This window comes from Pipra filicauda, unplaced genomic scaffold (assembly GCF_003945595.2).
Source record: "Pipra filicauda isolate LSUMZ 115617 unplaced genomic scaffold, ASM394559v2 scaffold38_size3968069_pilon, whole genome shotgun sequence".
NCBI classification, from domain to species: domain Eukaryota; kingdom Metazoa; phylum Chordata; class Aves; order Passeriformes; family Pipridae; genus Pipra; species Pipra filicauda.
Window position 1 is genome coordinate 1,220,392 of NW_024104520.1, and position 27,947 is coordinate 1,248,338.

At 36.6% G+C, this 27,947-nt stretch overlaps 1 protein-coding gene across 4 annotated transcripts in view; it reads right to left on the reverse strand.

The window, feature by feature from the left end:
* Positions 1–27,947, reverse strand: part of KLHL5 (kelch like family member 5) — a 61,101-nt gene that overhangs the window by 14,178 nt on the left and 18,976 nt on the right. For 2 of the 4 annotated variants that reach the window (XM_027746795.2, XM_027746791.2), the window contains 4 exons: positions 16,140–16,322; positions 9,287–9,423; positions 8,286–8,482; positions 661–873 (listed from right to left, as the gene is read on the reverse strand). In XM_027746795.2, coding sequence (XP_027602596.1) covers positions 661–873; positions 8,286–8,482; positions 9,287–9,423; positions 16,140–16,282 — 690 coding nt within the window. In that variant the 5' untranslated portion in view covers positions 16,283–16,322. Of the gene's footprint in view, positions 1–660; positions 874–8,285; positions 8,483–9,286; positions 9,424–16,139; positions 16,326–27,947 lie in introns of all 4 variants that reach the window. The other 2 variants (XM_027746794.2, XM_027746790.2) reach the window with 1 other exon arrangement.

The window sequence follows — 27,947 nt, forward strand, 5'->3', positions numbered from 1 at the left end:
GTCCAGCAAAGAAAGAGAAGAAAGGAAAAACAAATAAAAATAATTGAACCTAGTTTGCATGCATGCTATCAGATAATGAATACACATGACACTAACAAGAGTAGTTATTCCTACAGGATTAGGAAAACTGTAATTCACTATTCAAACAAACTGAGCCCAAGGCTTCCTCAACATTGTGTGTAAATGTCCAAAAAGGAGAAGTAGTATTGATTGGGAAGAACAAGAAGTACCAAATAATGGCCCATCAAGAGTTAACAGAAGAAAAATCGCTCCTAACAATTTATTCAAATTGCATTTCCTAGCTAAAACTGTATGAAGGAAATGTAGTGAGCCAAAGAAACTGCACAAGTTCCACAAAGAAGAAATTAAAAAAGGTCACACCTTCTAGTGACTAACATTACCGTGATAAGCATTTTTATAGACAAGAGAAGCAACCTTTTGTTAGCAGCTCCACCCCTTCTTGTGTCCTGACTGATCTCAGGTTAGGATCAGAATACACTGCAGTTCAGAAACAGACATAAACTATCATGCTAAGTCCTTACATGCAGCTCTAAGAATCCAAATCAATATGAGTTGTATGATTTGCCACTATCAATTTATCTATGAGGTAGGCATTATGCCCACCGTAACTATGGTATAGAGAGGAACCGAACAATTTACTTGTGGAGCAAGCAGAGGCAGTCTAATGTAAGCCAGGAGTTTACTGAGATCCTTCCTTCTCTGTTCCAAATCATGTCGAACCCACGTAAGTAGTGCATTCAGTATAGTTTCTTCATTAGGAATATTCATGTCATCACTTGCTAAAAGCTTAGCAATTTCAGTGGCTGGCAATAATAGAAATTCCTGGTTTCTAATTACTTCCATGAAGTTTTCCTGAAAAAGAAAAGAATTTTAATACAGGTGATGTCATACTTTGAAGACCTATTATATCTTCCCCTCTTTTCCCTCTCTTCATGCTGGTTCTCAGTTGTACCACTGGAGAACTGATCTGGGAGGAGGACCAAAAAAAAAAAAGTAAAAAAAAAATGTACCGAATTATTTTCACCCCTGATCATTTCCCTAACTCAATCATTCAGTCTCACAGATAGATGTGCTGAAACAACAGAGGGGAAAGGGTATGGACAGAAATGAGCCATAGGTTGTGGGCAGTACTATCTTGGCACTGCAAAGTGAAGAAATACTTTCTGAAGTACAGTTAAAAAGATGCAGCTGGTTCCTGTTGACAATGTAAGATGCTTTGTCAAGCACACACCACATCATGCTACAACTGGGTACATGTAACTGTTTTCATTACTGCTAAATGAAACTGTGGCATTAAGTTTTCAGAGGAAGTAACACTAACAATTTTATTGTGATTTAAAATGCATTATTTTAAGTTTATTTTACTATTTTGTAGGTTTTATACAGCTGATCTGACTTGTCTGGGGAGCAAAACATACGAAGAATCCACAATATTGCACATGCCTTGCTATATTAACAATATCTAGTTTGATAGGATTCAATCTTCTAACTTTTAGCCTGTCATTTTCAGCAACAAATTCTTACTTTAAACTAGGAAATTCACAATATGTAACATGTCCTACACTGATATCCCATTACTTCATAATATGAGGACTTGCAGCATATTCTGTAAGAATTCTCATCAACACAGGCAGAAATAGCAGAAGCATGTAGAAACGCAATCAGCACCAAGAACTTACAGTGAAAAACCTGAACAGAATAGGGTGAAGTCATGTCTATCCTCTTTCCCCATATACCTTTACAAAGCAGCAAAGCAAAGTAAAAGCAGAAAAGTAAAATCACAACAAATGCTTATATTTTGGTAGTTCAAACCCCAGCTAAACACATACCAACCAAAACACATAAAACCAAGAGTGACTTCACGACAATAACACAGTATTACAATCAATTCATTAAATGCACTGTTGATTGCTAGAGAGGCAACTAATGGGATGCTGGTTTTGCTCTGCCATCACATGCACCTCCAAAACACCTGGAAAACAAAGCATGTTAGATCCAGCAACAGGGAAGTCTGGGGGCCTTATATCAAAATTAGCCTTATTTAGTCTCTTGTTTAATGATTTAAAAAGAAAGAATTGCACATTAATGAAAAAACTGTAGATTAGAAGCATGTACATATTGGAAAAAAATAGGACTTATAGGTAAAAAAAAGGGGGAAATTTGGGAGCAGAAGCAGGATCTGCACTGCAGAAGAAGTCTGAATTTAGCATTCAAAATAGCAACAAAAACTACAGTACAGTTTGGCATCGCATATGTAATGGATATCATGACAACAAAGCGAAAGAGTTAACACTTCTTCCTTTTTATTGCTTAGTCTAATCATTTCAAAGCTATACCTCAGTACTCCAAAGATATTGACTAATAAAAAAAAAAGTTGAGCAAAGAGGAAAAAACTAATAAGGAGTAAACAGTCCACCTTACATGAAAGCTAGGTGTATATAAGATGGCTACCAGATGTCTAAGGGGAAAGATCAAAGTGACTCTGCTCTAGGGGTACTTCTGGAGCTGAAATTAGGAAAATAATTGAAAATGTTATCTGTGTACATAATTCTATTCCTGGATAGAATTTGGAAAGGAAACATTTACATTTAATATCTGAAAAGCTTTCCCACAGTAGATCCAATTGTCTACAAAGCAGTGCTTTCAAGTGGAAACTGAAGTAGATAAGAAGGGAGATAGAATCATCTTTTCTTCTTTAATTAATTTAACAATCTGTATTACAAAATGAAAGTTAAAATGAACAAATACATGAATTAAAAACAGTGAAAGGACTCTACCAATATTCAGTAGCACTACACATGCACTGCTATTTATTTCACTCTGGGAGTAAAACTGAAGCTGAGAAATGATCAAAATTATTTCCAGAGTTTAAACATGCAGTTCATAGGAATTCAGATTCCACTGAGTTAATTTTTTCCACTGGTTGCTTTTTTGTAGATTCTCTGTCCTAGAGAGTAAGCAAGCTGGACTGTGCTTTTAGTTTTGCTGAATGAACAGGCAGTGAGCTCTGACAGAGAAAAGCCAACACTTACTACCTTAAACTTTCCATATTGTCTATCCAGATCAAAGAAAGAGGAAGGGGAAAGCACTTGCATAGAAAGTTTCTTTTGTCTCTGAAGGCAACAACAAGTTGATCTTGCATAAGTCAGTCAGGGATCCTCTTTGGAAAGCTTTTCTCCAACTGGATTTCATCACTTCAACAGTTGTTGTGTGTAAAAAGCCTGATTTTCCTTCTTGTTGCTTGCAGACCATTGCTTTCTGATGGGAACAAGTTCAACTTCCTCTTGCTCCCATTCTATTTTTAAAGCAGAGACTCCGTTTGAGTAGAGTATCAAAGCATTCCACTGGGAATACAGGCACTCTTTGTCCTATGTCTGGGTTTTTTTATAATCAGAATCTGACAATTCCTCTACAGACAGAGATTCTGAAGACAAAAAGGAGGAGCCAGTGTATCTCCTAGCATTCTTAACCTCCTCATTAGCCTTTTCTTTCCTTCTTCTTATGGGAACCCTCTGTGGAAGAACAGGATATTTCAGAGAACAAACGGTCTGCAATTTCAACCCCTTGCTTTCTGGTCCTGAAAGTAAACAGTTTCCCAACCCCCAAATTAGCTTCTCAAAGTGCTTGGAAATTTTATCAAAGTAGTAGCCTGAGGTTTATGTGTTAGCTAAGACAGGGACATGCAGTCCCCGTGTTCAATGCTGTGCACTGCTTATTCACATTATCACCTCAATTTCACTCTTCAGCAATTGCAGTGTGAATAATACTGATATTCTTAACCACAGGTCTGCCTTGGACTTGATACAGAGCAAGAAAATATCTGGAGCACATAAAAAATAAGGTGTTATGATGCTTATTTTTAAATGATACTTAATCCCAGAGTGGGATGCAGTGATATGGTTAGTCTCTCTCTACACTGTGTCAGAAGGATTAAAACCTTAGTGAGCATCAGATACCTTCAGGTTGAGAAGGACTGAGGCTGCCCAACAGGCAGCTCTAACCACAGGGCTCTGCCTAAACTCTGAACCTGGGCAACCAAAAAGCAAGAGGTGCTTGACTCACAAGATCTAAATGAGAGCAAACAGTGAATGTAATTTTGTCTGCTGGCTGTTTCAGTCTGCTGGTCAGCTGAGGTATGAATTCACTAAGAACTGAGGAACTGAGCTATCTGACTTCCTGGTAAACTATTAATAGTTAAACAGATGTTAGATACCATCTACTTTGCTTTTAGTCAGCTTTGACTGACGTGTTAAGCAATAAACCAACCTAATGCTTTCAGTGTGCCCAGTGTTCACTTAGAGTACAACTATTGTAGCTTCACTCCTCGTTGTGCAGCTTCTGGATTCCAAAACAGGCTGAGCAGCATGCAGAAACCTACTTAGACTTTCCAAGGCAGTAATGATCTATTGTGCTAGGCAGGGTTTTCACAAGTAAAAAGAAAGTGAATGAATATTTTCCAAGTCAGATGATTACTGAACAGGGTATTTTGGACAATTTCAGGTGCCTTGTTTTAGGCACTATCACAATCTTTGGTTCTGGCCCTTTGTGGACAAAAGAAATATTTAAATTCCTCCCCTTTTCATGCTCCCTGTTACCAAGAGAAAAAACTATCCTGGCTGTTTCAGGAGAAAAAAGTACAAATTATCCCTCTTCAATTCCTCCTCCCAAGTCATAACTCTATATTGCAATTTTTTTGTTACCCCACCCCTGCCTTACAGGAGAAAGCAAGTCTAAGTGTCCCACACCTATTCTTCTGCAAAATACCTGGTTTCTATGCTTGGACTCAATCTGCCACTCTATCCTCTCTAAGTCTTTCTTCTTATAAACATCCATTGGCTGTGCTCAGAAATCACACAAACTCTGAAACTATCTGAATCTGGTAACACTATCACTGATCATGTACTTCTGAAGAGTTCTGATGAAAATTAAAATGGCTTTTCACTCTGCTTTAAGCATGGAAAGCTGAGCAACAATGATTACAGAGCTAGGGACTGACTCAGGTACTATCACACATAAAGTTTAGAATGTCTGCTTTTTTTTTTGATTGTAATTCAGAAAGTTAAAATCTGGCTACTGAAGAAGCTACTAACACCTAAGAACACCTCACTACTCACCACAAATATTTCGTGTTCTGGAAATAACATAGGCTAGCTTTTCCTCAACTCGGAGCATTAACTTCCCTTTTGTTTACTTTTTTTTTTGAAAAGGAGCTATTGGTTTTCATTGAAGGTACACTATCAACTGTTTTGAACAAACAAGATGGCAAAAGAGGTGTTTCTTTTGACTCTGAAGACAGTGACAAAAATGCACAAAAGGCATTTTGTGCAAGAAGGTTTTACAAATTAAAGCAAACAGATGCACTACTGGCCAGTCTAATAAAATCCATACAATTTATAATTGCATTACCCCAACACTATATACAAACTACAGCAAAACAGGACAACCTTTGTTCAAAAGATACCTTTACCCAGATACATCTCAGGATTCTGTCAATTCTATTTTAAAACTCTGATGCATAAAAATCAGAGCTGCTGTTTATATAGCATTAAATCTACTACGGATAACTTCAGTTCATTTCATGTTTCACTTCATGCATCCTGAGGATTTTTTCAAGCTTTAGTTTGTAATGTCAAAAATTGACCTGTTTTGATAAACTTAAAAATTATTCTTCTCTGAAAAAACAACTTATCAACTGTCAACACAGTAAACAATAAACTAATGCAACACTTAAGCCCTTTTAGTGTAACAAACATCTACATCTTTAATATGAAAAATGCAGCATTTAAATCCTTCTTATTAATTTTTTTAATCCCTGATGCTAGCCAATGGCTAATGAACGTTATTCACACACAGCAAGCCTATTAACAGAATTAGGCCTAGTGGGATAACTCACTGATTGGTCCTTCAGTTTAAACAAATGCTCATTTCACCTGAATGTCTAGTCTTCATACAAAGAACTATTTTAGTGAAGCAGGTAAGATGATTACCAAATTATCATGTGTCTTAAAAAGCTTTAAAACTGAGAAGTTGTTGTAATTGTAGAAAAAGTTACATGGCAATCAGGTTTTTTTTCCTGTCAAAGGAAAGGAAAACTTATAGAAAATAATATGTATAAATTAAAATTTAAATATTTTGTACTATTCACTATCTTCTACTACAAGTGCTTTAAAAGAACTGGAAGTATAAACTGTTTTCTCTATAATCTCCCACTGTTCTATGCAGCCCAACACAGCATAAAAATAATTCACTGTTTTAACATACAGAATTTTTCCAGGTATTACAGGTGTGTTTAACCCTTGCACTCTAATACTTCTTAATGGAAAGAGCATCAAGTAGCTAGCACTTACTACTGTTGAACATTTGCTTTTTTTCAAACAGCTTTTAAACAAATGAAATTACTTGGGGATTTATTTTAATTGGAAGATTCAATTGGACTATACATTTCTATGCAGTTTCCATAGCAACATTCATTTCAAACTAAAGAAGCTGCTTCTCTACTACTCATTATTACTAAAATTCAATTTCATGTCTCTGTTGGAACTAAACAACATTAAAAGAGGCCTTGGGAAAAATCCATCTAGCACAACTAATTAGTTCTGAAAATGGCTTTTTAAAATCCACCTAATTTGAATTTCACCCACATCAAAGCCTTAAAAGCAACAATATTGCCACTGAAGTAAACAACGGCCAAAAGGCACGAAACTATTTTCCTCTGGTCTGAACAAAAGAAAGAGGTGCTGTAAAAGAATGGCTTTTAGAAAGTTCACAGCTGCTATCTGCCATAAATCATGAATTGCCAGTCAGAATAGTAAGAGTATAATCCCTAACATTCACTTTTAAAGGTGCATTAGTCTAATAATTATTAGTATTCTGATCTTGGCAGTCCACTTAAAAGAAACATGAGAATAGCACAGACCAAAATATATGCTTATTCTGAAAAAAAATAGGTCAGAGGAGGGAGGTTCTGTTTTGGCATATTTTTTTTGTATCACTGCTCACTCAGCATTAATTCTAATATTCCTCAAAGGCATAGGCCACCTTTACCTTTACTGTTCCATCTGTCTGTCTATCTAATTGCAGTGTCCTTATTTTTGTTAGCGCAATAATGAATAGGAACATGTAAGTTACAATCTGCACATTATTTATTGACTTGCTTTGGTAAATTTCAGTGTGTACATGATACTAAATGCGTGAGAGATCTGAGGAAGAACATTGTATTGTCTATAAAAAAAAAAGCAAGCTTTTTTAAATTGTTACACATACTAAACTAATTTAAGCCAAGAAGATACAATTAAAAAAAAAGTTTTTAAACAAGCAAAACCTAAGGCAGCAAGAGGAAGAGCCGTGGATTTCTCATACCAATTACGAGACACAAATTACAACTCTTGGATCTAAGCCAATATCTTAATGGCAAAGCAATGCCACACGACACAAGCAAATTAAATACTATCTTCATTCCCACATCTCTTATGCAGTATCTACATGCCCTCATTCAGGTCCCAAGAGCTTACACAGGAAAAATTTCATCAAGAAGAGAGTAAAATGCCTCACAAAACTGGAAAGAACTGACTTGCCTTAGAGATAGTTGTCCTGCTTTCTTCTGATAACATTACTAAAATATGCTTGTGAAAATGAAAAAAAACCCAAACATTTAACATTAAAATAAAAGGATGACTATTAAGAAGATGGAGTTTGATTAAGTTGGCAGGTCAGTCTTTCCATAAAAATATAATTGACAAATTTGTATTTAGTCATATACTGCCTAGGCTAAGATTAAATTCTTTGATGTCACCCTGACATCCCAGTACTAAGACATAAAGGACAATCCAGAGTCTACACTGATGAATGCCCACATTCATACCCAACTTAGAATGGATTACTCCAGTTCATTACGAAAAAACGAACTCTACACTTCCATTCTGTAATGTGTTATTTTGGATTAGGTGATGGCAGCTTGCCCACTGCAAACCCTGTAGTTTTTGACTGTCAGAAATAATAACAAGCTTTTGAATTATTTTATTAAATGCATATCACACAATCCCATTACTGCTACAGGGACCTAAGAATGCTTGACTATTTCTTTCCAACTCTAAACCAGCAACTTTACTGTTATTTTGTCTTTTTTCATCATGGGAACATATGTACATTCTTGTTTGGAAAATGACCAAGGCTTTCCAGGGGAAAAACTTAGTACTTTCTTCAGGAAAACATTCTGTATTTTTCCTTACTAAATAAAGCTGATGATACTTAATATAACAACATACCATAGTGTAATTGTGAGCCACCTTGTGCAAGTCAGTGCAACCCTGTGCATCAGCAAAAGATCGGATTCCAAGGCAATTGGACGGGTGAAGCTGCTTCATTAGGAATTTACAGCATGCTTCTACAACCTGAGAGAGCTGGAGAAGGCAAGCTGTAGACAACAGGCACTCAATGTTATCTTCTTTTAATTCAAGGCGACCTAGTAACATTAAAAAGAAGATTACATTAGTTTGCTCTTATAATTTGTTAAATTCCCTAAAACTCAGGGGCAAAAGAATTATTTACAGGCTATATGAATTATTATATCATAGAAGGCTTAGTAAACATCACTCTCAGCAACATATAACCAGCTTTTCAGAATTGGTATCTATAAGATGTAAAGAAAGGGAATTCTAATAAGATTCCTTTTTTTGTCAGTCATGATACATTTAAAAGATTCACATAATTTGTGAACTAACTGAATATAGTATTATCAGAGAAACTATATCCTACCAGGTTGTCTCATTTAAGAGCAATTAGACCTCATTGGGGTCTACAGCTTCCTCATGGTGGGAAGCAGAGGGGCAGGCACTGATCTCTTCTCTGTGGTGACCAGTGACAGGACCCGAGAGAATGGCCTCAAGTTGTGTCAGGGAAGGTTTAGGTTGGATATTAGAAAAAGGTTCTTCCCCCAGAGGGTGGTCGGGCACTGGAACAGGCTCCCCAGGGAAGTGGTCACAGCACCAAGTCTGACAGAGTTCAAGAAGCATTTGGACAATGCTCTCAGACACATGGTGTGACTTTTGAGGCTGTCCTGTGCAGGGCCAGGAGCTGGACTCGATGATTCCTATGGGTCCCTTCCAACTCAGGATATTCTACGATTCTTTGAATAATTGTTACTTATTTATAAGGAATTAAATACGTGAATAACAATTTGTAAAGAGCTTTTGAAATGTAGTAATGGCCTATAATGCTCACAGGAGGCCAGTTCATTAGATGAAGTTCCCGTTTTCACTTCAATTACCTGTATATGCATATTGAACCAGAGCCCACAATGCATTTGGCTCCACACCTTCCATCTTGATCTCTTCCTGTCTTGCTTCCCTAACATCATTAGTGAACATCGCCGCAAAATAGTCCGAAACAGAGGAGAGAACCAATCTGAGTATGTCATGCAGGAGAAAAGGAGAGAGACAAAGAGGAAAAGAAAAAAACCTTATGTTTGTTACTTTATGATTCATTACTTTGCCCTTTGAAGAAGCACGGTAGTGAGAGAAACATTTAAAAATTGACAAAGTGCTCTATGCTCTAGTTCCTCTCTATGAATAATGAAGTACTGATACTAAACCTACATTTGCTACTGAACTAAATTAATTACCCTTTCAAAGCTCAATGATTTTTAATAGCCATCACAGACACAACCCACAACCCTCCCCAAATTGAAAATGGAATATAAACATACATTATAGAAATAAAAAAAATTGAGTTGACTTCTATTTATCTTATGTCAGTTACTTTTTTAAAGGTGAAAAATTACTTACCAGTCCTTTTCAAAGAGCTTTAAAATGCTTTTACTCTTGGTGCACACAGCCCTTTTTAACAATTCAGTATTTTAAGATACTGAATAGGTAAGTAAACACAACAGACATTTCTTTGGATTACTGAGAGTAAAACACTCACTACAAATAACAATGCCACTCCACAAAACATACACGAATTTTCATGTCTCAGTATGTCTTTACAGGACCTGTAGGGTAAGAGAGGAAGGAAATGATGTGCAGCAGGAATATGAAATCTACTGTAACTATTCATGAGGACTGCCGGCCTCTTTCCTAAGAGACCTCCAGGAACAGCCTTGTGGTTTGGATGAATTTTTGTGCTGCAGCAGTTCACTGTTGCCTTGCTCACAGGGAATTCGATATAATTACACTTGGTATATGTAGTGAGCTATGTGAACAGCAAGCCCAAGAACCAAGCCTACTGCAAATACACTAAACAGTTCATATGCATACATTCAATTAATCTAATACTTCAGTCAGTTTATGCTGTGCTGAATCACTATATAAGCATAAGCATGTTAAAATGACAGAGGCCAGGAACCACAAAACAGAGTAAAATTAATTGAAAAGGTGAGCACCAGTACTTAGGGGAGGATTTGCAGGTACATACACAAAGTCATAAACTACAAAGAACTGACTCTTAGTTAATCAACTCCAAAGTAGTTGACTAATTTCAACTACTTTTTTCTTGTGGATTTTCTGACCATTGACCATTTGGTCAGGCTTACATTATTCTCTTTCTCTAGCTGCTGAGGCAACAGAGCTGAGTTAGGAGTGTATGGGGGAAAGATTAATTTTATTTTAACACCCTGTATGATTGAAGTCTTGTCAAGAGAAACAAAGTTCTGTTCTTTTAAAGAACATATTGTTCTTGAAATGAGATTTATTCTGTGGCTGACTTGCTGAGAAAAATTAGAACTTTCTGTCAAGCTAGGGCCCAGGCATTTTAACCTCAGGTTTAATGACAACTGCAGTTGAACGAAAATACTGCCTCCCAAAGATCTGTAGGAATAAGTTAGAGTACATTTATATAAAAAAGGAAGAATTTCTCTAACTGCTTTTGATGCTAGAATGAGATGACATGATCAGATTTCTATGTACAAAATAGCGATTCTCATTGGAAGGAAAAGTGATTAGAATATTTCTGCAGGTCCAATGCAGAATTAAAAAAAGTAAAAAAGGTAAACCAACCAAATTAAAATATTCACATCTAGCAGTACTGACTTGGAACTTCTACGCCAATAGAGCTTGAAAAAGAATGCTTTCTGCGATGAGAAACAAAATGTAGAACTTAATCATACTACAGTTTTGGGTTTGTTTTTTTTTTCTTTTTTCTTCCCCCAGCAGTGTAAGTGGCTTAGTTAGCTGCACTATTATTTAGAAAACATCTTGACTGTTCACATCTTAGGAACAGCTGTTGAACCAATGCCAAATCACAAGGCTCCCAACACCTTCTACCAGCTGTTTGATATCAGCAAATTTCTCCCTGTAATTTCCAGACTCAGAGTCCTCCAAAAGAAATGAATACAAACCTAATCCATTTACTATTTTTGCAAACATGTTCAGATCCATGAGGAGGTATTCATGCTTCAGAGCTTTAAGTGCTTTCCAGAGAGTGACTTGCATATGCCAAAACAGGATGTGCAGCCCAGGAGTAGATTAAGTAGACTGTAATTTGCCAAATCATAAATTATACTGACAATAATTCTGTAATAATTTCAGCCAAGAAGCATATTCACAATGAAAAGCCTTAGAACAGGTATCCATACTTTTCTCTTAATTCAATTAATTTAGAAAAAAAATTTCCTTCAAAGAAAGAAAGAAAGGCGATTAAAAGATACAGTGACAATGCCTCAAGGTGACACTAAAACAGCATAAAAGAAAACAAAGGCAGACTTTCAGCCAACCGGCCTTTTCTTGTCCTATCGTTTTCCCCCTAGTCAATAAAAATCAATTGCTGCTATACTCCTGTGATTTGATACCCCCTTGTTCATTGATCTTTTAATCTCATAGCTACTAACTGATTTTTATTTCAGTTAAACTGCATTTCTACAAAGAGATTATACAACATGAAGCAACTAACACCTTCATGTAACCGAAGAATCCATGGAAGACTTTCCCCATTCATATTTGACTTTTGTGCTAAAAAAGCTCTAAAAGAGCTAGGTGACAAGTATGATTTTTTAAAAGAAAATTTGTGCAATGACTATAAAAACACTCAAGGACATATTCACCATGTCCTTGTTAAACAGAGACATCATGGCTCTGTTAGTATTTAACATAAAGAGAATTTTTTTGTTATTTATTAATAATTAAAATTAACATGTTTTCCATATCAAGATTTCACTGCAAACTGCTACAAAATACTGCCTTTCCTCAGTTTAGAAACGGAAAAGAGCTAGGGAGTTTGTATTCAGAGTTTGTAGTCTTTTTTTCCTCTGAGAGTAATATTTCTTTCAAAATTGTTCCAACTAAAATACCTACAAAATCAGTATATACTGGTATTAAAGACATCTCTTAAGATTACAAAAAACCCAACATAAAAACAACAAGAAAAAGCTTTAATACAGTTGGCATTGTATTGACTATGGATGTTGAACATATTTACCTTTACTCTCCTTCTCACCTAATTACCAGCTGCTGGTAAATACTCACTTCTGGATAGATAAGATTACAAGAATTTGGCTACTGAATTATATGCAGTAAGTTGGCTGCTCTTTTACAGTGCACAGGAAAAACGTACAGAAAAAGGAACACATGAATATCAGAATTTTTCATCTAAGAGATGATGTCTAAACAATTAATCTCTCTAGCAAAACACTCAACAGCTATGTTCTAAATACTGAGTGTATTTAATATACTCAAAAATCTGAGTGTTTCAGTACATCTTCCTATTCTTACAAGAGATTCCAAGGCTACTGATGTCTTTAATTTCTGTGGTTTGTATTGATCCAAAATTAGAAAGATTCACCATGATGGTTTAACTTATTTTGAAGAGTTTTCCACTGAGAGCCAGTAAAATATGAGTAAGCAGAGTGGCACACCTTAAAAACTGTACTTCTTATTGGAATTGCCACAAGCTGCATCATCTAGACAGTTTTCTAGGTCATCAAAGTAATTTCTATGTAAAATGATGATAGCTGTCAAACCTGGCAATTTACTATCTCCCAACCTATCTCACCTGACAGAACGAACTGGAGCTTCCTAAGATCTGAAAGATAAAAGAGACACTTCCTAGGCAGCTCCTTGTTTGTGGCTGTGTAATAGCTGAAAACAGTCCTAGGGAAGTCACTAATAGTGAATAATAATTCACTGAAGTTGTAAGGTGATACTGAAGAGTCCATGGTCTTTCAAACAAGCTTCCTAATCCCTAGAGTAAATAAGCTCCCAATTGGCTTCTTTCCTTCAGTCCCATGTCTTTTGTATTTCCACCTTTCAGACAGACAGTGGCTCTCTGCACAGATGCTCAGATTGCTGGTTAAAGGGTGTGGAGCAGGCCTTAAAGCCCCTCTGTCCAGGAATTTACACACACCTCCCTTTTCTTGCTGAATGTTCTTATCAGTAGGTTATTACCAAACAAAACAAACTTTTATTATGGATATAGCAGTTAGCTAAATGTAATAAAGAGGAATATAATACATTACAGACATCTGAATTTGCAGTGGACACAGAATAAATTCCTGCTATGAAAAGCCTAACTAAATTAATTAAAGTATGCAAAATTTCCTTAGGAAACTGCAGAGTAAAGGTGTGGGAATATAATGCATTTCTTCCTAGTGGAGAAGTCTCTCCTTTCCTACTTGCTTCTTGACCTCCTAAACAGACACTTAGCTATAATTTCAGCACAGAATGAGCAGATAAACAGTCTTGGAACAGTAGAGAATGCCATATTCAGAAAAATCATGACTACGTGTGATGCTGTTATTTTGTAGTAGACTCATAGCCTGAATTCTTTGAATAGATACAAATCAAAACCTCTCAGAATTTCACAGTAATGTATTATTACTATTACAGACATCAAACTCACTTCTTTCTCTAAAAACATACATCACGCACCTCAGAACATTCATTAAATGTAGAAACCGATAATAAAAAAAAAAAACACCAGGAATTATTAAAAATATCATGTTCAAACCAGGAAATCTGAAAACTCCTCTCTACATATGTGTGATTAATATTAATTAAAAATGTTCTTTCTTACTAACTCTATGTGACCACATACTAAGAAAAACTCTTATCTTTCTTACAAAAAAGAAAGGGAAAAAAAGCTGTCCAGTGTAAGTGAACTTTCTGTTTTATTACATATCTTAGAATGCCAAGTCATTAATCTAATATCTATTAAATACATCTTCTGTTGCTTCTTAAGTCTCAAGACAAAATAATCACTAGTGTCTTGAAATGCACTGACTGATCCAGCCTGCAGTCAATACTAAAGAAGTCAGAACTTGGATGCAGGCAGCAAAAAAACACAACAGAATTTTTTTCTTATAACATAAACTACTACAAGTACAGAAAGGCAGTTGTCTTACGGAATTTCTATAAAATTCTGAACCAAATTTAAGATTTCTGTCTTTATCTTTCCCACTACGGAAAAGTTCAGTTTTCAGTGAGGTACTTGTGATCTACTGGGATTAAGACTGTAGTTATTACTGTGTTTCTCTGTGAAAACAAAACAGCAAAAAACTTATTATGCAAAAGGCAATGCTTCTTTCTAAGTTGCTCCAAAGTTATAAAGTGAACAAAAGACAACCATAAGCATCCCACCTCCTGCTACAAGCATGAAGTGTGCTTCTTTGGCTCTAACTTTCATGCATATCTAAAACACAATATCCCAACTACAGAAAGATGTTTCTCCTCAGAAGAGAACACTAGAGCAAATAACAGGTGGTAGCATATACCTAATGCACTACTAAAATAGATACAGTAGCAGAAACTGGAGAAGTGAAATCAGTTCTCTAGATAAATGAGAAACAGGTATGAACCACATTAAAGGGCTTTTTAGCATGTTGTCTTTCTGTTTATCTCCTTGCAAATAAAATCTTCCAGTCTTTACAAGATATTCACAGTTGTCCTCTGCACCCTTTCTACGCTTTTTTAATGATCACATAAACCATACTCGAAACGTGTACTGCAAAGGGCTTGCCTTGGACACACAAGGAAGTAAAATGATTTTCTTATTATAATCACTATTTTTCCCTGTTTACAGCACTCCAAAGCTCTTCAACCCTAAATTGCTTGATCATGTGCCTACTAGGGGTGTATGCATTCTGTTTTCATCTGATTCACTCACTCCACAGGGACAATGCAGCTTTGCAACTAATTTGAACACTGCATAAAATTTAGTCTCTGAGCGCAATAGCAAGTTATGCTAAAACTGCCTCTCTGCTCCTCAAGTCAGTTCCCATCCCCATGCTACCATTCCCTCAGTTGTGTCAGCACAACAATGTGGATAATATCCAAATAAAACAGAAATCTGGCTTTTAAAGAAAAATACCATCCCCAAAACAGCAACCTCTTCCCATCCTTTTATCATTATTACAGTATTAAGTTGTAGTTTCACTGTGGGAGTAGGAATGAGCAATGGAAAACAGGAATGCTTTAGGATGCTACTCCTGTTGTAGACCTCAGCTTCGGAAACCACAGCTTAATTATACCTAGGTTCCTGTTTGAACTATTAATACTGTGCACAAAATACTGTAATGTGCTTCAGTTACTCATACCTGTGCTTCACAATCTTCGGTATTTTTCTAGCTTTTAAGTGGCATGCTACATGATCCCTTAACCACACAGATGACAGATATGGTAATGTTCAATTTAATTTAGACATCTAATACTGCCAGTGTTCAGCAGTCTCCTATTAAAGGACTCTTCTTACTATGGGAGCAAAAAAACTTTATGTGGACAGAAGACTGTCCTTATTGCTAATTATGACTCCAACAACATAATCATTAGTACAAAGAAAAAACAAAATCTAAGAAAAAAATTTTACATCATTCTATGGTGCAGAAACTACTAGAACTTACAATATGCTGGCAGTGTATTTGGGACTTTTGGGAGTTTAATTTTGTATGCAAATATCTTAAGTATACTTGAAGAAAAAAGTAGAACGTGAAATTACAATTATTTTTGATTCTATATCACATACAACAGACAAATTAACTTTTAGGTTCCAAATAAATGTTAAAAAAAACATATGCATGTTTAAAGTGTTCTAAATTGTTTAGAATATTCTGACTTTTTTAAAACAAAACATAGGATGCACTTCGAAGGTGCATTTGTAAACAATTATGAAGTTACTTCAAATTATAATAAACTTACCTGTGAGCTGGAATTCTACGATCACCAGCAACTAACACCACATCACATAGCTGTTTGTGTCTAAGATAATTCTCCATCTTCTTAAAAGTTTGTTCAGCGTGGTTGAGAGCCTGAAAAAATTCATCTGAGGTACAGGGCTCCATAGTTTGACAAGATGATAAGGTATGACTGCTGTTGGAGTTCCTGCTGAAGACAATAACAGAAATCTTAGTTCACACAATATTAAGGTGAAATTTTATCTACAAAGGATAAAATAAAACTCACATGTGATTTTAAAATTGATGTGCGTGATTTGTTTTAATATATATTCACTTGTTATTTTTTCTTCATATTCATACTTTCTCCCTCCAAACCTAATCTAAACTCTTGTGGAAAAGGTATGATCATTTACTGTTGTACTCTTCAACTAACAGACACAGAGAGATCAGCCCAAAAATTGTACCTATAGTGCTGTCAGATGGCTAAGGAAGAACATCTACCAAGACCCTACAAACTGAAAAAACAATGGAAGGATGGCAATAAGGAACCAAACCTTTCCCTGCTACATACATTAAAGTCTTGCTTCACATTCAGCCTAAGGTGGCTGGAACAAAACTCAGCATATGGAGCTGGTAAAAGCATGTGGGCATGCGGGGGAAAAAACCCACAAAGAAACACATTGATATACCACTACTCCCATTGCATGAACCCTTGTGTCTGATGTGAGATCTAGCACAGTAGAAGCCAACACAAGGGAAAAGTGAGGGTGGATGAAGAGAAAAATTATTCCTGTCCATACACACAGCAGCTTGGGAGAAAAGAGGAACAAAGAAAACGTAAAAGGAATGCATGGGCCTAGGAGATAAAGAAGATGAGTCCTAATTATGTACCTGTGGAAAACACATTTTCTTGCTCACTGTTCTTTAACTGACTACTACTTAGTTTTCCACAATGCAGGCAGCTTATAAAATACTCCGGACCTACCTTAATATTTGGAAGGATGTGAATTCATAGGACCTGCATCCAGACCCCTGCTTTTACAAAGATATCATGGATTTACCATGTTCAGGCTAAAGCTACCAAGTGACTTATCTCACTCCTCAGCATAGGACATTAGTTTCAAGGCAGAGCTTCTCAAAACCAAACTCGACATTTTCAGCAGAAGATTTTCTGTAAAGCAGAGCTTTTTTTGGGGGGTTTGTTGTATATTTTGGTTTTGGGTTTTTTTGCATGTGCCCAAATAGCTAAAAAGGTCAAGCAGTTTGGTACTTAATTCAAAGCTAAATCTAGCAATGGATCAGAAATGAGATACCTGCCTACCTACTACTCTTGGAGGACTCAATCTTAAATGTTCTTGCTGAAGCTGTGGTTAGCCCTTTATTTAAGATTTGTCAACTTTCTCCCCCTTCCACATCCCTCATGAGTCACTTGTTCTGCTCTACCACCGGCCCTGTAGCAAGCTGGAACAAGTATTCTTTGTGGCCATTTTGGAAACTGAATCACGAACTCATATACTGAAACATGTAACTATGTAACCATGGAAAACATTATACCAGCAGAGTGGGTGGCATTCTCAAGTGAATGAGCACAAAGTACTCAGGGAAAGCCACTCTTAAACCAGCAACCTTGCAAAAAACCCAAACCAAACCAACAACAAAGAAAAAGCCCAACCCACAACAAAAACAAACAAAACCAAAAAAAACAGAAGTGGAAAGAACAGGCTGCTTAGGAAATCCTTGTTCTTTATCTCCCTATCACAATTTTGCACGCTCTCAATTGCGCTTTTTTTGGTTTGTTTGTTTGAACTATATTTTAACCCAGATTCCTCAAAGTAACCCACTTAATAATGATTTTTAAAAAATTACATGCTATCAGGGATTTGATTTGCATTACAACCTCGTGAAATGTTGTGCAGATAGAATGGAAGACGCAACAAAGGAAAAAACTTTCTAAGCCAGCACTTTGCCGGATCACACCCTCACTGGAGCTATTGCCAGCCTCAAGACTGCACACATGTATATTCTGCACAGAACTCAGTCACCACTCTTGTTCAATAAGAAAAAATAATTGCAGTGGGGTTTATTTCCCGCTACCCACAATAAAGCACTTATTCACGACATAACAGAGCTACACTTAGTTGTCCCCCTCATCTAAAGAAGTTTATATCTGTCTGCTAGCTAGTAACTTAAAAACCATTTTCCATAAGGAAGGAACATGAAAAGGAAAGAAATATTAAAGTTCAGTGGTCCATAAAGAGAACATGAAAGAGACAGTCTAAAGTTCAGATATTTGCAAAAAGGCAAAGATAAAGCTTCAAGAGCTTTATCTGAATGACTGGTTATGAGAAATTCAAATGCCCTTCCTTCCCCAAACTGTTTTCTGCATCTTTTTCCCAGTTCCATTTGCCACAGCCATGACAGCCTGGGAGAATACACAAGCAAGGAAAGAATAGAGGAAGGGAAGGACTTGCTTTTCTCTCTCCCAGGAGTAATGCTGAAATGCCTTCCAAAATTTTTGGCCTACATCCCTTCCACCTAGAAGGAGGAAAGCTGGATATCTAATGCTGACCCATGAATGCCATGCTCAGAGCAAACACCCGGCTGCAAAGTCCTGCAGCTCTGAGTATCAAGGCAGGTGTGCTCCTTTTGGATTTGGTTCTTGACTCAAATTTATCTTTTAGTATGAATTTCCCTTTCCATAGACTAGAGGTACTGCTACTTCTGCACACCTCACACATACTAAGAAAATTACATTGAAAACTTGAAGATGTCAGCACATGAGTTAAGTGTATTAATGAACCCTTTCTGCATATTCCATTAAAATTCAGATTTAAGATAGTATTTTTAACACATTAAGTAGAAATATTATTATGAGTATCTTAGAACATTACTCAGTAGGGTTTCCCTTTTTATTCTCAAACATCAGTCACACTTCTCTTGGTCTTTGGTTTTTCCCCCCTATTTATGTCAAAAAGATCCTATCTAGAACTGATCAATTTTTATTAAGCATGGTACAATTTCAGGATTGGGGTGCTGGTCGACAGTCAGTCGAACATGAGCCAGCAGTATGCCCAGGTGGTCAAGAAGGCCAGTGGCATCCTGGCCTGTATCAGCAATAGTGTGGCCAGCAGCACCGGGGAAGTGATTGTCCCTCTGTGCTCCGCACTGGTGAGTCCGCACCTTGAATCCTCTTCTGGGCCCCTCACTACAAGAAAGACATTGAGATGCTGGAACATGTCCACAGAAGGGCAACAGTGTTGGTTAAGGGTCAGGAGCATAAACTCTGGGGAGCAGCTGAGGGAGCTGGGGTTGATTAGCCTGGAGAAAAGGAGGCTCAGGAGAGACCTTACTGCTTTTCAAGCGATAGGACAAGAGCAAATGGCCTCAAGTTGCACCAGGAGAGGTTAGATTAGATATTCGGAAAACCTTCTTCAATGAAAGAGTGGTCAGGCATTGGAACAGGCTGCTCACTGAAGTGGTGAAATCACCATCCCTGGAAGTGTTCAAAAAAAGTGCAGATGTAGTGTTTTGGGATATGGTTCCATGGTGGACATGGCAGTATTCTTTAATGGTTGGACTCTATGATCTTAGAAGTCTTTTCCAACCTTAATGATTCTATGATTCTATATAAGGTACTCTAAGGACAGTATCTTTCCCATGCTAACTACATATTTTACCATCCTGGTGACGAACATTAATCTACGAAAGATGTTAGCTTTCTTCAACTTCTCTGCCTAATAAAGAACATATAACACTATGTCTTTTGAAATGAAAATTTTATATACTCCATGCTATAAACTCTTCAATTTTTAAAGGATTTTATTTCTTGAAGTAGGATGCTTGGAAGAAAGAGCTCAGTCCAATATTAACGGCTCACTGCAAAGCAATGAAACAATTAACTGGGCTGAAAAAATGGCAATAAGCAAGTTTCAAAAGTAAAAGCAAATACAATGATGACAACTGGAGAGCTGAATTCACACCTCTCCCTCTACTGTTGTTTCAGCTTTGTTCTAGCTTAAACAAGACCACAAACACAGATTTCAATATAAAAACAAACCAAACCACAACATATACAAGCCTTCTTTCCTCCCGCTTTCACTAAACTCTCTCTCAAAAAGAGAGTGTTTCTTCTATTAACAGGATTTGTTATTTTAATACTTTTAAAGCATTGATATTAATTTTAAAGGAGGAGTTGCAATGGTTATTTTATAACAAATATTCATTAACAACCTATGATTTTCAGTAAGTATTAACCTTGGCTATAACAAAGGTTGTAAAACTTTTTTCAACCATTTTATTTCATGCATTTCAAATTATTTTAGGAAGGCATCTTTTAAGTTAAAATCTCCATGCTTGTCTTTGAAATAAAAATGAAGCAATAAAGACTTCATTATGACTAAGAAAAGAATCAATTACACATTTCAAACCATTCATTTTAGAATGGAGACAGAGAAACAAAAATTTGAAATGAATTTTAACTTTTTTTCTGAAAAATTGCATACAATTTGTCTGAAAAAAATCTCTGAAAACTATGCATAAATTCACTCATATTTAAAACTGTTCTTTTGCCATGATCAGTTGACCTAATTTAACATCATCTCTACCTCTTACTGCAAGGTAAGAGTGACAAGTTTAGATCAAGGTATGTGGTACAGATGCTGACCTTATATATAAGTACTACCTTGCTTCTTCTAAGCTTTTGCACCAAGTAACAGTTTATTTCTTTGCATTATTAAGTCACATTTCTTTTAACAGAAGACACGTTGAAGTGCAGCTGTTTACTAGAGCCCTGACCGGATAAAGGAGTCAGGGAGCATTACAATGGGATTTCTATCTGCAAAATCTTGATGGAGAAAATACCCTAGTTCATCCTACTATTTGTACTCAACTGGCTGGTTCACAGAATCAACAAGGGAAGTCTGTTTTTCAAAACATTTCTATGCTCTGTCTCCTTTTCCCACTCCATCCACCACCACAAGTCTAGTTCTCCTTTCCCCTCAATTCCTTAAGGCATTGCCTCACTAGGCAAGAGACAGCAAATAATGTGACTACTGGGAAGCTGTGCTGTAGCAGAGGAATTCTGCCCTTTCTCAGGGAAGGCAATAAGCTGGGTTCCTCTCCATTAACAAGCTGCCATTTGCGAGGAGTGACGTTATCTCTGAGACTTCTGCCTACCCTCCCATTAAATGGCCCATGGGCTTTACAGCTGCCAGGGAAATGGCAGAGGTGATGCTGAACACAACCGCATGAACTTGCTTCCTTTAGGAAACCAAACTAAAAGCAAATGCTCTGCCTATGCTACTGAAGTTTGCAGGCAGCACTATACACCAACCCAAATGGCTTTCACAGATGCACTGAAAATGCTGCAAAACGGGAACTGGAGCACGAATAACCTGTGCATAGAATTGGCTTAAATTCTGTTTTCCAAATGTTTCTCTAACACAAGCTGGGCGTAGATGAAAGCGTTAGAAGCAGCAAACATTAGCAAAACTGTAGAGATAGGAAAAAATACACATTCTTCTCTTTGCTACTATGTTCCAGTGAATAGCACTTTGTTTCTTAGAGAATGAAGTAACTAACATCAGCATTTAAAACCTGAATGTATGCATAAAGAATATTACCTTCATAAATATGACATGTAAATAAACATAAAATCAACCAACCAATATAGACATCTCAACATATATAGATATTTAAAAAACTACCATGATAAATCATAGAAGAAAAAATGTAAAAATATTACTTTTATTCACACTTGAAAAAGCTTGAAAATTAGGTTCAAAGTAACAAAAGAGGTTTTGAGTGAAAAAATGATTAAGTATGTATAGGAAAACGGGTGCAACTGCCTTGTGTTGAGAGAAGTCAAGAAAAGGACGAAAAATAATGCATAGTACCTCTGACTATAAATTACGTGCTCCTGTTTAAATTCTTGTAATGCAAACCAAGAATAATGTTAAGGAAATAAAAAGCCAATGATGAAAGCAGAACTCTGTAATCATAAATGAAATGTATGGATTTTTAGTTTCAGAGCTGTTCAAAACCAGTGAAAGCATTTATTCTCTTACTAGAAAAGTTACATCGTAAGTAGCTGGCATTCCTAATAAAAAATAAAAAATAAATTAAAAAAAAAGTCCTACTCAGCCACAAGGTAAGTTATTTGTCTACTTTGAGACAGGCCACTGTGTTTCCTATACTGCACAACAAACTCCTGATATTTTTTGGTAATAATATAAGTAGAAGATCTGTTGCAATTTCAAGTCATCTTTAGCCTATTAGAGAAGATAAAGAATGTTTCCCCTTGGACAAATTAGGATACATATTATAATAAATCTTCAGCATTTAAAAACAAATCTTAATTTTGTAACTTTCTCACTACATTAAGATGGCTTCCTGCATTGCAGTTTTCACAAAATAGTTTTAAAAGTATTTTTTCAACAATTTGGTTGTTCATACTGCTTTCTTGATGCTAGCTGACATTTTATTGCATATAGAGACCAAAACACAACTTACTGAAATAATAATATGCCAGTTTTTCTGCCAGCTTCCAAGATTTTATATTATAGTTCATAAGGAGTAAAATACTTCCTCTTCAAAGTTACTAGGACAAGAACTTCAGCTGCAGAGAATAGAATTTGTTGAAAAGAAGGATGTTGAAAGGATTCTTGGAAAAAACAAACTGGTAAAAATCAGGACACTTTTTTAGGCTCAGAAGAGCATAAATAAAAGGAGAACAAAGACTGTTAAAATCCATACGGTATAATAATTTATGATAAGAAAAGATAATGGAAAGTGAACAAAAGTAACCCTGGAGAGACTGCAGTGATTTCCTTTATGCTAAAGAATTATAGCTATAGCCAGAACTACAATCTTGCAATCAAAAGGCACATGCTCAAGCAAACAAATATATCTGCATTAACCTTAATCTAACTGGCATGAACAGCAAAAGCACAGACTCCAGCGTTACCTGTGGTAACCTAACAAAGACATGTATACACAGCCTGCTAAGCTAATACTACTGCATTGCTACTTGTTTCTGATTTTGATAAGAAATAACACAGGCATGTTTCATTGCAGCGAGACCTCTGATTATAGCTCTGATATTTCCTGTTTTATTCCTAAAAGGTGTCTTGGATTTAGCGCAACAAATTTGTATACTCACACAAATGCCATAAGCAACATGTATTCTGTCTGGAGAACAACACTCAGACTACCTCATGATGCACCTACATTGCAGCATGGTCGACAAGCGCAGTAGTACAAAAACATACCTGACTGAGCTTTAATGTAGTCAAAGCACATGACAGTCACTGCAAAAATATGATCATCTTGCATGGAGGCCCCTTGCATGATCATCTGAACAAATAGCTGGATTTCCCTGTGGCTTTCTAAGTCCATGCTGAAGGCTCTTGTTATCTATCTTATTACAACATCTACTGCTCAAACTTGGTAGATTCAATCTCCCTCATACATGCTATATAACTGTGCTGCACTGACTCTTTTCAAATGTTCATAGACATAACCCTAGCCACATGGATGATAAGAAGATGATCACAAGTAGTCAGCGTCGATTCACTAAAGATAAATCTTTTTTGACCAACCTGGTGGCCTTCTACCATGAAAACAACTACCTGGATATTTGAGGAGAGAACAGTGTATATGGTCTACCTCTGCTTCAGCAAGGCTTTCAACACTGTCTCTCACAACATCCTCACAGACAAACTCAGGAAGTGTGGACTGGATGAGTGGACAGTGAGGTGGATTGACAACTGGATGGCAGATCTGGCTGGCAGATCCCAGAGGGCGATAACCTGTGGCACAGGGTCTAGCTAGAGGTCTGTCAGGAATGGTGTCGTCCAAGGTTCTATATTGGGCACTGTACTGTATTACTTATTCCTCAATTACTTGGATGAAGGGGCAGATGCCTCCTCAGCAAGTTCACTGATGACACAAAACTGGGAGGAGTGGTCAACATCCCAGAGGGTGTGCAGCCCTTCAGAAGGACCTCTACAGGTTGGAGAGATGGTCAGAGAGGAACCAAATGAAACTAAACATAGGCAAGTGCAGGGTCCTGTACCTGGGGAACAATAACCCCATACACCAGTAGAGGGTGGGTGCTGACCTGCTGTAAAGCAGCTCTGCAGAGAAGGACCTGGGGTTCCTGGTGGACAACAAGCTGTCCAAGAGCCAGAATGTGCCCCTGTGGCCAAGAAGGCCAATGGTATCCTGGGGTGCATTAGGAAGAGCACTGCCAGCAGGTTGAGGCAGGTCATCCTGCCCCTTTACTCAGCCCTAGTGAGACGCATCTAGAGTGCTATGTCTAGTTCTGGGCTCCTCAGTAAAAGAGGGACATGGAGCTCCTGGAGCAGGTCCAGTGGAGGGCTACAAAGATGATTAAAGGACTGGAGCATCTCTCTTATGAGGAAAGATTAAGGGAGCTGGGCCTTGAGAAGAGATGACTGAGAGGGGACCTCATCAATGCCTATGAGTATCAGAAGGGAGAGTGTCAAGAGGATGGAGCCAGGCTCTTCTTGGTGGTGCCAAGCAATAGGACAAGAGGCAACAGGCAGAAACTGAACATCAGGAGGAAATTCTTTACTGTGCACATGACCGAGCACTGGAACGGGTTACCCAGAGAGGCTGAGGAGTCTCCCTCATTGGAGATACTGAAGAACTGTCTGGATGCAATCCTTTGCCTTGCCATGTGGTCTAGGATGACCCTGATTGAGCAGAGAAATTGGACCAAGTGACCCACGGTTGTCCCTTCCAACCCTACCCGTTCTGTGATTCTGCAATTACCCAAGTGAAGATATAAAAGGTACAGAGGGAAAGGAAAGAATTTTAATGGTAGTATGAAAGAAAAGAAATGAGAAGGTAAAAGATTCTCCCCTTTAAAACAACTGTCTTTCAATAACAAAGTTGCTTACTTTTGTCTAATTCATGCATACATCTAGCAAAAAAATGCTCTTTTGATAGTTTTTCAGTTAATTTCACATATCATACTACTATCATGCCACAATTAGGGAACCAATTAACTGTTCTTATTTAACAGTTTTGTGATAGGAGATATACAGAAATACATAGCACAATTAGGGCTCCTACAGAACTTATAGCTTCAAAGGTCAATAAGAGAGAGGTGAAAGAGAAGACATATCGAAGGTTGCTATAGACTGAAAACTCAGGATGGGGAGGCAGTCTTAGACTGGAAGTTACAGCATACTAACTCCAAGACTGATCATACAGAGCAATACTGCAGAGTAGCTACCACATTCAGACCTTGTCTTTAAATAATTACAGACATCTTACCAAACTGTTCAAGGTTAGCACACAACTGATGAATTCTGAAATCCTACTTGTATTTAATACATTCCCATACTTAAATCAACAGTAAAGTAATTCCAACATTTTAATACATGCTTGGGTGAAATGAACCAGATACAACATTCTGCATACTAGGTATGCTCTAGGTATTTTTAGCATGATATTCACTGTGTTTTCAAGGTCTGTGGATTGCTCCTACAGCATCCACAAGAAAAGTTAAGAAAAAAAAAAAACTAATGCTAATACGGTCAAATTTTCTATACAAGAGTCTGCACAGCTGTTGGAAAATTCTTAAAAGTGTACAAATCCAAAAGGATGACCATTGCCTCAGGAATGTAGGGGAACTAACAAACAGCAGCAATGGAGGAGACAAAAACCAGCAAAAGAATTCAAAACTCACTGTTCCAGTAAACCATCATTTGAGCTAATGCTGGTTACAAACAACACACAGACGTACAATGTGAACAGCATTACAACCAACTAGCTCTGAGCCCTGAATCTGGATGATCTGTCTGCATCTCAGATGCAGCCTTTGCCAAAGATCTGGTACTAAACTCGGAATTTGGTTATCCTTTATGCCACCGAGGTCTATACTAATAATAAATTAATTTGACAGCAGGTCTCCTCTAAATGAATCATATAATGATCTAAAGTTTCCATAATGACAAGGCCCTGATCTAAATGCTTTTCTCTCTGTGATATATGACATGGTAAAGAGGAAGGATTGATACACACAAAGCAGGAGAGCTGCTTCTGTTACTTCATGCTTTTAGAGCTTGTAACTGGGCAGTAAGTTATAGAGGAGCACAGAAGTAAGGTAACTGTAGCTTCTACAAAAAGTTTTTAAGAAGGACTTTTTCATACACACAATTTGTGTATGAAATTTGTAATGGAGAAGGTAACAGGGTTTTCTTATGGGAAAAAAAGTCCTTTGAAAACTACGTAGTCGAAGGTGTTTCTTTGGGTTTTTTTTCCTCAAGTCATCAGACAAGAAGCTGTACTTTAGACTATTAAGAAGGACCATTTAATTAAGTTAACATCAGAAAAACTCCAGGTGTTAAGCAGACTTATGTAGAGCTTATACATTCTTAACAAAGGAAGTGAACAAAACATGGTTTAAGTACAGTCTCCCCAAGAGACAAGATACAGATAACAATACAAAGCAAATTCCTATATTACCATCAGCTACATATTAAATTATACCAACACTGAACTCAAAATTTATCTAAAATATTTATTTTAAAGTAAAACATTAGCAAGAATTACAAGACAATAATGGAAATACAAATAACTCTAGATGCAATAGATAATTTAGAAGATAATCAATTTACTAAGTTCAAATCCTTCGTGCATTTCCTGTAGTATACAACTCTGTCTGCAAAAAAACCCCAAACAAAAACAGACTTCTCACAACATCCTAAGTAAGTATCTGCACTTCTCCAATTCTACAAAGTAACAAACTATTTTTGTCATACATACATTACTCTCCTACAATTAAGAACACATTTGTAGTAATTTCAACCTACCTATACATTTAACTCTTAAAATTACATTTTTTTTCTACAGTGATTGCCTTGCTATGGTGAGAATATCCTAATTGGAGTAATGCTGTACATAAAAATTTCACATCACAAATATATGTTGCTGAAACAGAAAGTGCTAATGTATCTGTATCATATCCACTGACACAGTTATTTAAAAATTCAGACACGAATATAATCTAAAATGTGACCTCTTCAGAGATATGTTACTTACAGATACATAGTTCTTGCAGCACTACAAGACTGTTGTTATGATCCATCAGTATGTAGGATCTCCTTTCCCATTAATTCTAGTATTTTGTCATACAAGCAAATACACTGTGTTCACGTCTAAGCATTTTTACTGTCCTTCCTTTCCTTGAATCTTTAAAGGTCATATAGACCATAAATAGTTAGTGTTTATATTATGGACTACTTTGCCCTTCCACTACATTAATTCTTCTCCTAAGGATGCAAAACACTAAACCACCATAAGTAGGTTGATCTGTCCTTAACAGGCTTTATTTAACACTGTACTCTTTCAAATTGCCACACTGAAATTCCACTTTCTGAAATGCCATATCGGTGCAAAGCTATTTTAAAAGCAAGAAAGTAAACATCATAGAATGGCTGACCTATGTAGTAAATGAAATAATAGAATTAAACTGATAGTTCGCAAGAAAGGTTATTAACTTGTCTAATTTATGACAACCAGTAAACAACTTTAATTTAAGAAAAAATTTCACTGTTTCATCTTTAGTGACGATATGTAAGAAAAGAACACCAAAACATCTTTACAGACACAATAAAACTATTTTTCTTTTTATGTTAGATGCACTGTTTAAGACACCCAGATGGGTAACTGCTTTCACTTTAAAGCACAAATTCATTGGCTTTCAATAGATGTAATGTTTTTTCTTTGATTTATAATGCATTTTTTACAGTTAACTCTCCCTCTTCTATAGAAACATATGGAAATATCAGGTAAGAAT